Raw genomic sequence first — 17,903 nt, 5'->3', positions numbered from 1 at the left:
CAGAAATGTAGTGAAAAGTACTGGGATAGAGGCACATAATAATAAAGCCACTGAAGAAAAAGGAAGAGAAAAAAAATTCTATCCTGTATTTTAGCACTGAACTTAATCATTTTTTAGACAATCGTTTTTTTCCAGTCTTTCATTATATAGGTAACATAACCAAGATGCAAAAGTATACTGTAAATGTATCAGCAAAAATGGTCTTATTTTATTATTAACAATATATAGAAATTACTGATTTTAATGTGTTAGTTGGGAAGTTTACTTACACTTTACTGCCTGCCTTTAATTGAGTTATCACAATTGTTCCTTCTAACAGACACACTGGTGGCATTATTCTTGTTTGCGTGCAAGTTAGATGTGGATTTCTCCATCTTTCCTTCTCTGTATTCCTAATTAAAAACTTCCCCATGGGCAACATTTTAAAATACTGTTAAATCAGAGTAACAGGAAAATCACAATTCACAAGTACAATATAATAATTTGTGACACCACAGCTATTAACTCTAGCTCCTCACTCCATTTATTCACTCTTAGCTTTGGGACAGACAAGGTAAACACTGCAGCTATCCGCAACTTCTACCAACTTGGTTGTGACCCCATGCCTGTCTCTTTCACTCAAGAAAGTACCTTGGAAAACTTATAAGTCAACTGATGTTATAGAGGGATAAATCGGAATAAGCTCAGATTTATTTTTAAAAATAAATTGATAGGGGCTTCCCTGGTGGCACAGTGGTTGAGAGTCCGCCTGCCGATGTGGGGGACATGGGTTCGTGCCCCGGTCCAGGAAGATCCCACATGCCGCAGAGCGGCTGGGCCCGTGAGCCATGGCCCCTGAGCCTGTGCGTCCGGAGCCTGTGCTCTGCAACGGGAGAGGCCACAACAGTGAGAGGCCCGCATACCACAAAAAAAAAAAAAAAAAAAATTGATAATTTCAAAAAGATACATGCACCCTTATGTTCACAGCAGCACTATCCACAATAGCCAAGACATGGAAGCAACCTAAATGTCCATCAACAGAGGAATGGATAAAGAAGATGTGGTATATTTATACAATGGAATATTACTCAGCCATAAAAAAAGAATGAAATAATGCCATTTGCAGCAACATGGATGGACCTAGAGATTATCAAACTAAGTGAAGTAAGTCAGAAAGAGAAAGACAAATACCAAATCACTTATATGTGGAAGATAAAACACGACACAGGGACCTCCCTGGCAGTCTAGTGGTTAAAACTCTGTGCTTCTAATGCAGGAGACGGAGGTTCAATCTCCGGTTGAGGAAATAAGATCCCACATGCCATGCACAGTGTGGCCAAAAAGTACAAAAAAAAAAAAATTAAAAAATAAAATAAAATATAACACAAATGAACTTATCTACAAAATAGAAACAGATTCACAGACATAGAGAATGGACCTGTGGTTGCCAAGGGGCAGGGGGTTGGGGGAGGGACAGAGTGGGAGGTTGGGGTCAGCAGATGTAAGCTGTTATATACAGAACAGATAAACAAGGTCCTACTGCACAGCAAAGGGAACTATATTCAATATCCTGTGATAAACCATAGTGGAAAAGAATATTAAAAAACAATGTATATCTATGCATAAGTGAATCACTCTGCTGTACAGCAGAAATTAACACAACCTTGTAAACCAATCATACTTCAATATAAAAAAAAGTAAATCAGATTTGTGGTTAATAGAGATAACCTTGAAAACAGATTGGGAAAGCTTGAGATTAGAGCCAGGAAGACCGGTGGAAATCAGAGGAAGTACAAGGTGAGGGTTATTCAGCGTTGGGGTCTGGCGGGTTGAAACCAGAGAAGGACAAAGGAGGCAGAGACACGAGGATGCAGGAGAAAGCCCCTTTGAAATGGCTAGGCCTAGGATCTGGGTTGGCTAGACAAGGATCGGTAGTGGTCAGAGAGAATTTACAGGTTTGAGATGCTGGAAGTAGAGTGCCTACGGTGAGTCCAGCCACAGATGAAGGGTGGCGGAACACAGTCAGGAAGACGTGAATCTCTCTAGCTGAAGAAACCAAACATTCACTGAGTCATGACCACTGAGTCTAGTATACTGAAATTCCAGAGCACGACGGTCATGGCTGAGGTAAAAAGGCAGGCTGTGAGCCTGGCACTGAGTTCACTGAGGAAGCTGAAGGAACATTCCAGAAGATAAGAAGGAAATAAGCAGAGAGCAGACACTTGAAAAGTGAAGGAAGCAAAAATGTTCTCAACAGGTAGCAGCAAGTAAGGACTGCACCCACTCTTCTTCTTGGCCGCTTGGAGGAAAGGGATTAGTCGCTTCGGTCACAGAGAGTTGAGAGGGAGATGGAGCTGCCATGGGGGGCGGTAGGGGGCAAAGCTAGTTAGCTGGAGGAGGGAGGTGTGACCAAGGAAACGTGCAACATCATGGTGCACACAGCACAATTCCACTGGCTTTTTCCAAACATCGTGTGACACAGCTGAGCTCGCAGTCACTAAAATTCCCAGGCTTTTTCACACATAAACTACTGTTTTGTCTGTCTGTTTTCCTTGTGTGTGGTTTATTCTGCCACCCTAATTCACATCAAGAAATATTTATTGAATGGCCTGCCAAGTGCTAAGACTCTGAAATAGTCCTTGACCTCAGAGAGCACACAGTTTAGTTGTGGAGACAGATATGATAACCGACAATTATAAGAATATTTGGCAAGTCTAGTAATGGAAGTGAATACAAAGGTCAGAAGCTACCCAACATGTTTTATATTTATTCCCTAACAAAATCTCATTTTCAGCTCATTACTCTGAACAGTCTAGACAGTCTGTAATCTTGATTTTGTCATTTAACTATGGACCATTTGCCAGTATTTCAAATGTATTAAGTCTTAAGCAGTAGGAAGAGAGACTTTACTTAAATAATTTTTTAGAAGGTGAATGAGCCTTTAAGGTGAAATAAATGAGTGAAATTTTGATTGGCGAAACCTCAGAGGCCTTATATAATTCTGAGACTCCCATCTTAAACACATATATCACATTCACACAAAAATTCTTGAAGCCTTTAAGTACTCAATGTTTATGATTTGAAGGGGAATCATTTTTGTTGGTTTGTTTTGAGATATGGACCCTCACATTTTAAAACTATGGTGAGTCAAATAGTGATAGAATCTTCCAAGTAAAGACAAAAACATGAAAAAAAAGTCGTTTGTATACTGTGGTCCCAGTCTTAGAAAAAAATTAAAATAACAAAACAGAGCCTGTCTGTATATGCAAAGAAGAAACATCTAGATGATTCTACAGCAGACTGTTATTAAAGAGGCTGGCATTATGGGTGGCCCTCACTACTGCCATAAAGCTGTTCTTTAATCCTAAGTAGGTATTACTCTTGTCGTCAGGAGGAAAAATCTATGCAGACATCTTCAAAAGGGATAAGTACCTCCCATGACTAGTTTTAATGCACATTCATTCTTGAACACTTACAGGTATCAACATCAGGCACCCATAGCTCAAAAGTACCCTCCCACTGCCAAAGGGGACAGGGACCTCGCTGCTGGTCTTCCTTGTTTAGCCCAGCTTCTTAACAATGAAAAGACGTCTCCCTGGTGTTAATTACCCCTACAGTTTGGTTCTACCTCCCCTCATCTCGCCAACTATCCTCCCAATAACTTCCCTACACACCCTCCACTCTAGCCAGACTGGTCTTCTTGCCATCCCAGGAACCCTTCTTTAAGTTTGGTCACTTCTGATACTCCTCCCACCTGGAATAGACTTCGATCTGCCCATAAAAAAATCCTACTCGCCCTTCAAGGCCCAGCCTGAGTCCCACCTCTTCCAAGAAGCCCTCCAGGATTCATCAATTCCTTCTCTTCTCCATGGCTGCAGCCAATAAAATCCAACTGCAAAATTTCTCACTTGTTATATTCTGCTCTTCTAATTAACTCTACGTATTTATTAACTTAAGCTCTAACTGTCAATCAACAATAAAATTTGGCTTTATTTTCCTTTGGAAGATTCCAGGGCCCCCAGACATGTAAGAATAGGTTTCATCTTCTCCACTCTGGCTCATTTATGCATGTGTGTTTCTGCTGCGACTCTCTGATGAAATGGCACAAAGGTTAAGGGCATAAGCTTTGGGTTCAGACAAGGTCCACCACATATATGTTTTATGACTTTGGGACTCATCATTTCAGTCTCAGTTTCCTTCTCTGTAAAATGAGACTAATAATAATTTGTAATTCTGATTCATCAGACATATTGAATCTGATGGCAAATTTAAGGCAGTCAGCCGAAGTAAATAAAAATTATGATTAATTTTACCACTTCAGAATTAAACCAAGAGACGACAGCCAAGAAACCTTATAATAACCCAGAATGGATGACTTTCAAACTGGTCATGGAGAAAAAAATAACTAGGAGTGCTAAAAATCAAGGACTCCGGGAAAGGTTGAGAAGGTCATCCTGTGTTGCCCGATGGGGCAATCACAACAGCTCTGGTGGAGGGCTCACAGCACATGAACGTAAGAGATGACATAGGAGGTGGCTTCCATGAGGCAGGTAAGAATATTTTGTGTCCCCGAGGAAGCTGGAGAGCGTAGCCCTGGAATGACTTCTCCAAGAGCAGTGTACAGGTAAATAAAACCTTAGCTGGGCCCTGTACTCTTAGCCAAACACCTCTTTTGGGTTGACCCTGACGACTATGAAACTACTTACAAAACAGAGGAGCACTCTGGCAGGAACACGTCCCTTCCTGGGCATAAACAGCAAGGGACTGACTTCAGTAAAAGGCAAGCAGACCCAACTTACCTGAACCTTTCACGTCAGTCTGGCCGGTCTTTATCTTGCCGTTTTTGATTAAGTACCACCACTGGAATTTTTCAATAGGATATTATTTAGGATTATGAATGAATTAAGAAAATGTGTACATCATTTGGACATGCTGGGCCACACCACCAAAACTCACATAATTTATTTTAAAAAATAAATAATAGCTGCTTCAAGAAGGTTATTTCTGGCAACTTCTCATCTCGGCTCTTAAAAACAATTCTTTTTCACATGGCCATCTTGCCCGGGACATACCCTCTGCTCCAGCAAAGCTGCCCCAGGATATCTACCTCTGAATCACGGCTCACACACACTAGTCCTCCCAGATCCAATACCCTTCCCTCTGCTTGTATAAAATCCTCTAGTGCAGAACAGTATTTGGAAGAGAGGAGAGGACCTATGAATCATAAGAAGTCTCAAAAGAGTTTAAGGGATTTTATATTCAATAAAATTGCACTAAAATATCTAGCTCTGGTTCCAGGGGAAAAAAAAAATCAAGGTGGGCAATGATAAGACAAAAAATCTTCCTTTCGGAAAAAACCCGAGATAATTTTAGATGATTTGCCTAACAATTGAATATATTTTCTGCCAAAGAATAAAGTAAATTTCTTCTTCCTTTTAGATACTTCCCACAACTGAGGTTCTGGAGGACTTTAAGGTAACCTCCAACCAAGACATGCAAAAGTCAGCTGCGGAATTATGAAGCAAATTCTGGTGTTGCTAGGAACTAGCTCTGAATGAGTTGGGTAGTATATGCTTGTACTTCTGAGGAACAAATGTTTTTCTTGGCATGGGAAGAGGGAGATGGGCGAGTTGACTGAGTTCCCAGGACATGGAAAGCTTATATTTGAAATGTTTTTCAATCCTTGGCACATGAAACTGTGGCGAATTCAGAAAGTCACAGAAATCTCAGGCAGGTGGGTTTCTTGGGAAGGGTCTATCACATGATATTCGACTACAGGGTAGTGATAATTTCGGAGGCTCCCTATTTGCTGATGAGGGCAAGGTCTATAATTTAACCGCTGAAGACTTTTGGATGTCTAATAGAAGATGCGGAATCATCTGTACCACTTTGCACCACTGGAGTTACAGAATTCTTAAGTCTTTATAGGAGAAATGCCACTCCTCATAATAAGCACTAAAATAAACTCTAGATCAGATTTTAATGTAGAAATTCTGAAGTCAAAAAAGGGAAGGTTAGTATTCTCTGGCCAGATAATTTTGAGACCAGCAGAACCTATTAAACAATAACGGCCAAGGGCTTCCCTGGTGGCACAGTGGTTAAGAATCCTCCTGCCAATGCAGGGGACACGGGTTCGAGCCCTGGTCCGGGAAGATCCCACATGCCGCGGAGCAACTAAGCTCGTGTGCCACAACTACTGAGCCTGCGCTCTAGAGCCTGCGGGCCACAATTACTGAGCCCACGTGCCACAACTACGGAAGCCTGTGCGCCTAGAGCCCATGCTCTGCAACAAGAGAAGCCACCGCAATGAGAAGCCCATGCAGCGCGACGAAGAGTAGGCCCCGCTCACCGCAACCAGAGAAAGCCCGCACACAGCAACAAAGACCCAACGCAGCCAAAAATAAATTAAAAATTAATTAATGACGGCCAAGCCACTGAAATTATGCCTTGTATCCCACGTGCTATAAACGACGTAGATCTTTGTATTTCACAATTATTCACTCAGGAGTCATTTTTAAAGAAACCACTCTTCTTTCTTTCACCCCAAGAGAAATCCGACTGCAACTGGAACCTGTGTGGAAGGGTCTGATGCCCTAGCAACTAACTGGATCCTCTTAAAGGTTGAATTTTATGTCTGACCTATTTAGAAATCTGAAAAGCTTCTCTTCAAAAAGGAGGCATCTCAGATCTTAATTTTTAAGTGTCAAGTATTGCTGCAGTCAAGGTTAAATGAATTGATAGTTTGGCGCCAGACTCAATACAATTCTTAGAGAAGATTTTCTTTCAAGCATAAGTGTAATTCACACAATAACAGTTTTAAAGCTCTACTTAATGCCCTACATTTCATATATGAAACAAAGAATATATTTAGGTCAAGTTATATTTTAAGTGACATCTAGAAATAGTCTATATGTTAAATATAAAGGTCTATAATGACATTTATTAAAGACAGGATTAATTTCATGGGTATTGCTGTAATTTTTCCCACCAGTCATGTATGGCAGGGTTCAGCAACATGCAATCCATGGGCCAAATCCAGCCTCCCCTGCTTTTGCACATAAAGTTTTATTGGAACACAGCCACGTCCATCTGTTTACATATTGTCTACGGCTGCTTTCACATTACAGTGGCACTGTTAACTGGTTCTACCAGAGACTCTATGGCCCACAAAGCTGAAAGTATTTTTGATCTGGCCCTTTACAGAAAAAGTGTGCCAATCCTTGATTTATGGCTTGTAGAAATTAACCACTACAAGTCTCCTCTAACCCATATATTATGTTAAAAGGCTGGTGGGCAAAATTTTCAGGGAGAGTAAAAGATTTTTACTAATCTATGAGTTTTGTGGGTCAGTTTCACTCTACAGCTTCTCCGAACTGGATTTAACAGCAACCAAACACTGTATGGTTTTTGTTTTGTTTTGTTTTGTTTTTTGCAGTACGCGGGCCTCTCACTGTTGCGGCCTCTCTTGTTGTGGAGCACAGGCTCCGGACGCGCAGGCTCAGCGGCCATGGCTCATGGGCCCAGCCGCTCCGCGGCATGTGGGATCTTCCCGGACCGGGGCACGAACCCGTGTCCCCTGCGTCGGCAGGCGGACTCTCAACCACTGCGCCACCAGGGAAGCCCACACTGTATGTTTTTTGACACAGACGCAGAGAACAAGCTAGTCCACTCCAGGGTCAAATGATTATGTGCGCTTGCTCCAAGGCGCTCTGCTACCAGGTAACCACACTGGTAATGCCCATCTCCCCAGTGCCACCACACTTCCTGTCTCCTCCTGAGTACTGGAAAGGCTTACACCCTGTCTCAAACTTCAGTTTCCCACTTCTGTACAGAAGGTCTCGTTATCCAGGGAACAATGATAAAGTTGGAAACACTCTTTGGTCAAGGAAGATCGTTTCCTCCTGGCAGACTGATGTGTCAGAAAGCTTCTCTTAGAGCAATCCCTAAGGTTTCATCTTTGGATCGTCTGTCTTTTGAACTTGCCTCTTAAATGGAAATGAAATTAACTTACCGCTGTACAGCTTGGTCCTGTGGAGTTAGTCAGACAGGCTAGGAGACTCGGTACAATTAACTGAACTGAAAACTGTGATGCCTCCAAGAAATCGTTGGTCAGTTACGAGAAGTCAGTATTTCATAAGTATCTACCTAACTATTCCCACTGGAAAATTAGGGGACAGAACCAACAGCATATCCAAAAGTACAAATGAACACCAAGAAGGTCATCAATCGACGAGAAATCAGAGTAGGGCTGGGGCTGGTACACGTCAGTCTTTAGAAGAAGTTAAACTCAGAGACTGGTAGACAGAAGCAGACAAGGAAGAAATCCTTCCAAGCTCCCAGCAGAGCTTCTTCAGATGCATGGAAGTGCAAATGAAGGCGGAAGATGCTGGGGACAGCAAGTACAGAGATGGCTGGAAACGTAAGTATTTGTCGGAGAGACCACTCAGGATGGAGAATGTGGGACTGAGTGGTGAACTCTGAATGCAACGCAGAGGACTTGGATTTTGACATGAGAAGTGCCTGTGGTTTTCTGATGAGAGATGCCTTGATAAAAATAGTGCTTATCAAATATTATTCTAGAGATTAGAACCGAGAAGCCGAATGAGAAGTTGTAACAGAAAATTCTTCTCTTAAAAAAAAAAAAAAAAAAATCACAAAGCTCCTTACATTTTTCTACCAATTCATACTAGCAAAGACTTCTCTGCTGGGTGGGCTACAATGAGATCTATCTTACAAGGGGAAGGATTTCATGACCGAAAGTTCTTGGTGTTTTCCCTAGGCTGCCATAGGGCACAGACTGAAAAACTATCTAATTCTCACACACCTTATTTATTTTTTGCACCTGCTCTTCGTGTCCGATTTTTGTTTTAAGCGTACCACGCTAGCTACTTCCCTAAAACAGGCCATTCTGTACAGCATAACTGGACAGAGACAAGAAATAAAATCAGCTATTCTTTAGGGGAAATTCGAGGGAGGAAAAAGATGGAACGTCACCAGTGGCCTGACTTCTTACTAAGGATAGAGCTGAATTTTAAATTACACATCCACTGCCCAGGCACTGTGGAGCTACTCAGGCCTAAACAAATCTCATAATGAAACGACACTGCTCTAGTTTCTTTCTTGTTTTATAGATGTACGTATATGTGTGTTTTTCTGTACTGAAAGCACAGACTCGGAGAAAGCCTGAAAAAACCCAGTCCTCTATTTTATATGGCAGAAAGAACCCAGTAAACACAAACACAGCAGAGCACTTCCTCTTGTTGACAACCTTATGATTTCCCCTTAATGCACTGTTTAGAACAGCAATTAAGTGTCATTTCCCATTATCTTATACACGGAATCAGCACTGCTTTTCTTTCCAACCGCCAATCATGAAGGACATATAGAGGATCCACGTGCTGGTGAGACATGTCAAGACTGATAGCCCAGAGCCTAAGAGCTCTGTTTATGTCCAGAACAGGTGTGAGGCCAGGCAGTGGGAGCGAAATCACCCCTCCACCTTCTCACATCTGCCTTCCCAGCCTCCCTTCCTCATAGGGCTCCCCTCTGCACTGCGAGGGAGAGCAGCTAGGGAAGAACCTTCCTGTTCAGCCCGTTTCCTTCTGCCGGAGAACACTGGCTCGCCCGCAAGACTGCAAGCATTTGACCACTGCACACAGCAGCGAGCGTGTCCAGTCGTTTTATTCACATCCCACACTAGGGGATCAGAAAGCCAAGGACACGCTGGTGATTTCCCTGGCTTTATAGATCTCTACTCCCCCCGAGGCCTGCAACACATTTTCGGTTCTTGTGTTCAGAGCGTCCTGGCATCTGCAGTGTGGGAAACCTTAACTGAGGGCCAATGGCCCTACAGCTTCCCCCTATTAAAATGTGCAACTGGATTTCACATGCGTGTTTCAAACACCATTCAAGGCGTGATTTACAGGCTACTGTCTAGCCCCACAGCTGTTTTTTCGTCCCCCAGATGTAGCCACTTCTAGGAATCCACCACTCAGCTCCCTAGCAGACAGCCTTCCCATTTTCAACCTCTTCCATCATTCTTGGGCATCCAAAACCTTGCAAGACCTACAGCAGAAGGATTCAAGAAAGTATCTTTTGAACGGACACACTATTAATTTTTCTTTCTACTCTATCCATTCATGAGAACAGCCCATTTGATGCCTTTTTTCTGTTTACCCCACCTTAAACCTTTGGGTTTACCTCACCCGAATTAAACAAATCACTGTGGACCCACTGACCCAGGTTATTTATATACATTAAAAACAGCACAGGTCCAATGAGTTCTGTGTAGGCCTCACTAACGAGTTGTCACCCAGAGCTTTCACATTCATTGTGTTCTTTCTTTAGAAGAAGAAAGGTAAACACTTTTATATGTTGCCAAATTACCTCCCTGGGGCTGAACAGACTATCGGTGTTATGCAGAGAGTTACTCAATATCATTATCATCATGTCTCTGCGACCACCCTCCTCCCAAGGTCCTAACCTAGTCTAGCTTCCAAGAACCTGAAATCAGCCCCAAAAAGGTTAGGCTTCAGGCTTAGGGCTGCGGTTAGTCCAATACCATGCTGATAATACCCTCTAAACATTTGATTTTAAGCTGCTGGGTGGCCAGAATGGCACTGTATCCATTTATGATTCTTCTGTGCGTTGCACACCTACTGGCAGAAAGTACAGACTCAGGAAGTTGACTGAACTCTTCTTCAGCCTACACAGAGGGAGGCAAGCCATGCAGTGAGTAGTCTGCGGGATTCCCTTGTCCTGAGACTAAGACCCACCTTCCAAGGGGGGCGGGGGGGGGGGAGGACAAAGGGAAAAGAAGGTACAACATGGAGAGAAATGTCCCAGGAAAAGCCTTTGCTGGGAATGGTGTTTGGATGTATCAATTTCACCCAAATGGTTCCACAAGCATAGCTTCCATTTCAGATGAAAGCAATTCATTGACAATCATGTGAAACAAGACCTTACAATTTACATCAAATTCTATTTTGCCTTTTGTTGCAATATACCAATCTCTTACAAAGAACAGAATCTCAAGGTGCAAAGGGGACATCTTCTGTGGCCTTTCACATGTGCTCCCCCCATCTCCTCTCCACCCCTCACTCTGAGACTCTGAAGTTTTCCTGGAAAACAACAACAAACACAGGCTCAACTGCCACACAACAGCTGAGGAGACAGCGCGCTCGCTTCATTCATTACAACAAGCCTTCATTGTTAAACAGAAGTCCTTCAAGACAGGAATACCGGCAAGGAGTTATTGTGTCTAAGCTGGTGTTTACTGATATGCAAAGGAAAGGCCACCAAGTTCTACAACTCAGCAACGACAGCTTTTAATCCCAGGACTTACCTTTTCTTTTCCTCCCACTTGTCTTCGCCCAGACCTTGTGAATGAAGATTCCTCATTTACTCTTTTGCTATTTGGATAACCAGCCCACATGGACATGTTGGGCTGTCAGATCTTCAGGTTACCTGAGGATTCTATCTTTTTAAACCCTTACATTAAAAACAACCCCAAATTCATACGTGTCATAAATGGTCTCAAAAACCAAAACTGCAATCAAAGGATGTAAAGTGCTGAATAACATGACCATTTATTAAATACCTACATGTGTCAGGTGTTGTGTTAGGCATTTTACACATGTACCTTTTCTCATTAATCTCTCAAGGCCATCATGAAGTAGGTATCATTATCCAATTTGTCATGTGAGTCTAGGAAGCTAAGATTGCCCAGGAAGACACAACTGGCATTGAGAGAAGTAAGATTCAAAGCCAAGCCTTTGTTCCAAAGAGCCCCTGAACTTTCTTGCCAGCCCACTAAGTTCCTCTCAAGGACCTAGCAGCAGACCTTGGGAAACAGTCCATTCCGTGACCTGGGAAGTATTCAGGCTAGGGGGTAGATAACTGGTTACCAGAGATGCCGCAGAAGGGATTCTAGCACGAGAGGCTCACGGAAGAGAGCAGCTCTCAGGTCTTCTACATCACTAAGACTCTCCAGACTCCCTCCTCTCCGAAGCACGAGATTCTGCAGTCATCTGAGGTGAGCTGAGTAATCAACACCCTTCTGTTTCTTGGGCGGATCGAAACAACAAGCCGTCCTTTGCTCGCTCTGCCACACCCGCCATCTCTCGCTCTCGTTCTCTCTCTCCTACAGCTTTAGTTACACTGCCAGCGAGGAGACCCCTTCCAGGGCTTCCCAGCTTTAGTCTGAAGCTTCCAAAAGTGGGCAGTTACACCCTCCTTCCAAATGACGCTTCCTCGACATCCTTCAGCCATTAACAGAAATCACTACGTTACCCCTAAATTATCTTGTGACCCCATCAGACACATGCCCCCACCCACTCGCCCATTCCAGTCCCTCTGAATTCTGTCCTTAACGTACACATCTGGCACCCCGAACACTTCACAGCACACGTATTTTTTAGGACAAGACAGGATATCAATAAGTAAAAAAGTCAACGAAGAAAGAAATCTGCCTGGTATTCATCCTCCTCCTTGCTCACAACCACGGCGGAAGAATCCAACACGAACCCATCACACACGTGCTCTTTTCACAAGCAGCGGGCACACCAGTGCAGGGGCGTCTGGCCTCAGCACCAAACAGATGCTCACCGAGTTCACTTCACCCTCCAACTCCAATGTCTATACTGTTCCAACCTTTTCCCGTTTCTTCCTTCACTTGAACCGCCACGTTTTCGTGTCAGATTTTCCTCTAGAAAGAAGGATGGGCCGTTAACCCCAGCCCACCTCCCCCCACCCATGACTGATGGCGGCTCGGAAGCCCGGTTTTACCGTTGGAATCTTCCACTTCTTCGGCCGGGGTGGCTTTCTGGGAGGAGGAGTGGTGGGCGTGCGAGGAGAGGAGACTGACAATCCTCGGCCTGGGGAGGGTCAGGGCTTTTCCGTGGACCTTGAGGGAGTGTTCCTTCAGCTGGCTGATGGTCATGGTGGAAAAGGCGCACCAAGAACACTTGTAGGCGTGCTCACCTGGAGGGAGACGGTCGGCGGCAGGGGAGAGGGAGGGGACAGGGGACGAGGCGGGTGGGAGACAGAACAACAGGGTCAGTGACTCCAGAGAGCCCGTCCCAAGCTGCACGGTCTGAGGACCCTCCCAGACCAACCCCCTGCCCACTGCCACGACCACAGGGCTCCTGGAGGATCGGAACTCTTTTAGGAGCTCCGTCATCGAGTGACCTGGTCCCTTTGCCATCTCATGCGTTGTTTACAGGGATGAGCCTACGGTAGATTCCCCAGCAGAGCGTGAAACCAAATGTCTAGGTAGCTCCCTCGGCAAAGGCTTCCCGTCTGTCTCCCTCCCTCTCTGTACTACAAATGACGATGTCAGTTTTCATTCCAGCCTTCGTATCATCCACAGAAAATAATACACTCCATCCTTATTCCAAGGGTCGATCGGTGGCTTTCCGAGCACGAAGTCACTCAGTGCAAACTGCTGTGCTATCCTCATAATTTACTTCCTTGCTGACTCTAGGCCTCCTGGATTCCATACATCCTACCTGTGGGGTTTTTTGGGACCAGTTCACGAACCTCAGCACAAAACTCCATTTCCCTATCTGATCAATAGCACAGAAATGGGTGAAAGTCATTTCTTTAACTGAGAGAGGTGTGTTTATATATATAAACGTGTGTCTGCATTTAGCTCCAATATTTTTCAATAAAAAGGACATGTAAGTAAAAATAAGTATTTTTCTTTCGTTAATTTTTATTGGAGTATAGTTGATTTACACTGTTGTGTTAGTTCCTGCTGTACAGCAAAGTGAGTCAGTTAAACATGTACATGTACGAACTCTCTTTTAGATGCTTTTCCCATATAGGCCATCACCGAGTAGCGAGTAGAGTTCCCTGTACAATACCTAAACAGTAGGTTCTTATTAGTTGTCTATTTTATACATAGTAGTGTGTATATTTCAATCCCAATCTCCCGATTTATCCCTCCCTCCCCCTCCCGCCCCCTTGGTAACCATAAGTTTGTTTTCTACAAAGTATTGTCCTTTTAATTGTTTTTATACCACTGAAATACAGCACAGATCACTGTGATCAAGTTAAATGAGAGTATGATTTATCTTTGCCCTAAGTCAGCTTTTACATGAATTGCAATTTAAGAAGGGTGTGAAATGGGCATCCTTATGTCGCTGGACAGACAAACTCTGGTACGATCAACTCGGAAAGCAATTTTGCTTTTTATAACAATAAGCTTAGAAAGTTCATGCCTGCAACTCAATAATTCCACTTCTGAGAATTTATATTAAGGAAATACCCTTGAATACTTAGAAATCTCTGTTTAGAAATATACATTATTTATGCTTGAAAAAGGGGCGAAACAACCTAAATTTCCAACCACTGGGAAGTGATTAAGTAAATGTGGGTATATCTTCTTGATAAATTACTATTCATGAAAATAAATTCTCCAAGAGTTGGCAATTCATAGAAAACTAAAATACTGAAACTCAGAAAAATAAACAGAAAAGCATAATACATTTTAGATTAAATTATAATCATGACTATGGAAAATAATTATAGAGGAAATGGTTGAAAGGAAATATTATCAAATATTAACAACAGTGGTCTTCAGATAATAAGATTATGAATGCCTTGACTGTATTTCTTCTTTCATTTTCAATTTTTTTCTAATGAACATGTATTTTTAAAATTTATTTTCAAGTGAAACTTAAAAACCAGAGACGAGGGAAAGGAAGGAGAGGAATAAGAGAAGAAAGGATTGTTAGTAACGAAGGTTTTGTGGACCAGTGAATATGAACTGAGGACAGCGCTGATGTGCTATAGACAAATGCTCACTAAAGCAGAGCGAGAATGAGCTAGTAAACCTCCACCCTTTTTTTTTTTTTTGCATGTGGGATCTTCCCAGACCAGGGCACAAACCCACGTCCCCTGCATCGGCAGGCGGACTCCCAACCACTGCGCCACCAGGGAAGCCCTAAACCTCCACTCTTGCTTTTACCCTGCTGAGATGGTTACTTTCCTGCCACCCCGAAAATTACTAAGTGGTTTCATGTGAAGTGAGACCAGCATCTGAAGTCCCGCATTCATGCCTCCTTTTCACCACTGATGACCCCCAAAGTGTGCATTTCCAAGAAAGCCTTGAAGAGACCCACACAAAACCTTGAATGAGGCAACATACTATAGCCCAAAGCAGAAGAGAAGCACAAAGAAGTCAGAGGACCCAAACGAGAACACCAGTCAATTCCACACCCCTCAGACCATGACCTGTTAGCTACAGGATAATGCTGGGTATGAATAATGGTGTTTACTGAAATAATAAATATATGTCATATTGTACACTACTGCTCTCCTTATTCCATTTCTCAGTTTTTCAGTGCAAACCTGGCTATACGAACCTTGGTGGGTGGTTATAAGTAGCATAACCTGAGAGAGAACTCAAATCCAGGTATCTGGTTAGTACACACTACCTTTTACCCTATAAAATAAAATAAAACACTCCATCTAGAACAGACGAGTCAAGAGTCTTCTGGAAAATGATTTGGCTTTCTCCAAGCCAAGCCACTCTCTGTAGCTAAGACCAAGTCATAGACACCAACGGTTCAAGGTGTGTGTACAACTGGATTACGATGCTCCCACCCTCTCTCTCTGGATGCTTCCTTCCTGCAAACCAGCGAGCACAGAAGACCAGTCTGCTTGGTCAGCTCCAAGAATATACACTTCAGCTCAATGCCCTGGAGTCCGTGTGTAGCCTGTGGCACTTTTTTAAAGTCTTTCCCACAGGCCAAATCACTTACCCAACTCCCACTGGTAAAGTGTTTTTGACAAGGCTGAGATCTATGGGGAAAACTCCCCAGGACAGTGTCCCGAGTGAATAATTTACAATATACACCAGTTAGAAAAGAGTGGTTTGAACCCCGAAGCCTCTTACTCCATGGACTTTAGTAAAATGTTCTGGAAGATATAAAAATACTAACAGATAGAGAAGAGCCCATATAGCTAATCTGCCATCCCCTCCCCCACCCCCAGTGGGCTTAAGGCATCCTGAAGGCTTCCGTAGTTTTACTCCATTAAGCCAGTTCAACGGGACCCAACCTTCAGGAAACAGTAGAGACATGGCTGTATTTCCACAGGGGATGAGGACACGACCAAAGTGAAGGACTCGGGTTCTGGGCAGTTAATAAGAAGCTAATAAGGGAAGGGAAGCTAATAAGGGAAGGGAAGCAAATAAATGAGACAGAAGAATTCTAGTTGATTGAAAAATTTTAAACTAGAATTCAACTAGAATTCTAAACACCTTAGCTGAGGAAACTCAGCAGGGAGACGGGATCTCTAGAAGAATCTCTGACAGTATCGCTAGCTATTCTAAAGCTATTGGTTTCCCAATTTTCCTTTGCTTGTTGTAAGTTCCTCAAAGGCTGACAACACCTCTGAGAGGGCCACAGGCTGCTGCGGAGTCGGGCTCCTCAGAGGACTGGGGACATCCTGGGAGGAGGCCGCCCAGACCCTGCCACACTGCCTTTCTTACTCATGCCTCTTTCCTCTCTTCGTTGAGTTCTGATTAGCCACCTGTGGGCATCCTCCATCACATGCCAAGTAGAAAAGAGCAGAAGAGAGAGGGAGGCAGCATCCTGTGAGTGACAAGGATGTAGGCTTTTGTTTTGGAGTCAAATTCTTAGTGAATGGGCTCTGTGGCCTTGAGCAGGACACTGGGTTTTGAGTCTCTGTGGCTTCATCCGACACTGAGGGTGACAACATCTACCCTTTGGGACTGCCTTGAAGATTAAATGAGATGATGAACATACCAGGCTTATTAGTACAGAGACTGGTGCGTAAGGGATGTTCATGAGACGAGCACGATGAGATGGGATGATAGAGTGATGGAGATCAACACAACTCCTGGACACTCATGTCCCACGGTCATTTCTTATCTGGGATGTGGAAATGCATCTAAGGGCATCTCATGAGATATCTCACACATCCTGAGGTCTCTGTGTCCCTTTGAACGTCCCCAAGACTATCACTTTATTTTAGTTGGAAATTATCTTCAGGAGATGTACCAATTCTTGCATTTCCATTAGAAAGTCCAGGTAATTTAGAAATTTCTCTAGAAAACAGAACCTGTGAGTAGCAAGAATCTGTCAGTAGGTATGTGTTAGCTGCACGAATCAACTATGACATGCGTGACATGGTACTTGGTATTATTTTGCCTTTGGGCCATTCTTTTATTTTTTTAATTAGATCAAAATAAAACTGAATACACAACCATCTCAAGAGGACCTTATTCTCATGTGTATGGAGCAAGAGACTTAAAAATTTCACTCACTGAAGACTATTAAATTTCAAACTCAGGGAACCAGTGCACCGCGAACACCAACTCACCAGCATGAGCTTTGAGGATGTGTGTCTTCAGCCGGCTGTTGTAGGAGGACTTGAAGGAGCAGAGCTTGCATCGGAATGGTTTATGGTGTCCGTGGTGGGTTTGCATATGGCGATCCAAACTTGATGCAGAAGAAGAGAAAAGGAAATGACAATATTAAAAATTGCATCCAACATTTTCTCATTGCCCTTTTCCAGAAATCCCATTTCTAAGCGGTTCAAAGTCATTTTGTTACTTTCCAAGGATGGTGCTTACAGGAGGGAAGAAACAAACAAACGCAAACTGGCAAGAGTTGGAGAAGCTAAAGGAAAGAAGAGATCAAAATTTTTTTTGGCTTGAGAGACATGGCAATGGAAACAGGTCTTGGTAGACTTATTTTCCCTTCTCTAAAGCACTGTGAAGTAGAAGAGGGCATCTAAAAGGAAAAGGTAAAATATGGACAAATTTAAGTTTTCTGAAAAGTCAATGAGGTGCCTATCAAAGAGTCCTTGAACTTATACCATAAAAAAAAAAAAAGGGAATTAGAGAAATTTTGCATGTAAAAAAGGCTGACTTCCTTCTTAAACCTTAATTC

General features: G+C 43.2%; 1 protein-coding gene across 10 annotated transcripts in view; it reads right to left on the bottom strand.

The window, feature by feature from the left end:
• Nucleotides 1-17,903, bottom strand: part of ZNF462 (zinc finger protein 462) — a 142,475-nt gene that overhangs the window by 55,244 nt on the left and 69,328 nt on the right. For 9 of the 10 annotated variants that reach the window (XR_004527057.2, XM_033858360.2, XM_033858357.2 and 6 more), the window contains 2 exons: nucleotides 17,332-17,450; nucleotides 12,766-12,960 (listed from right to left, as the gene is read on the bottom strand). Coding sequence is in view for 9 of the 10 variants with exons in the window: in XM_033858360.2 (XP_033714251.1) it covers nucleotides 12,766-12,960; nucleotides 17,332-17,450 (314 nt within the window). In the remaining variant the exon portion in view is untranslated. The remainder of the gene's footprint in view (nucleotides 1-12,765; nucleotides 12,961-17,331; nucleotides 17,451-17,903) is intronic. The other variant, XM_033858363.2, reaches the window with a different exon arrangement.

The sequence above is a fragment of the Tursiops truncatus genome, chromosome 6, assembly GCF_011762595.2.
Source record: "Tursiops truncatus isolate mTurTru1 chromosome 6, mTurTru1.mat.Y, whole genome shotgun sequence".
NCBI lineage: Eukaryota > Metazoa > Chordata > Mammalia > Artiodactyla > Delphinidae > Tursiops > Tursiops truncatus.
Note: the sequence above shows the minus strand (reverse complement) of the source record. Positions and strands in the feature narration are given on the sequence as shown.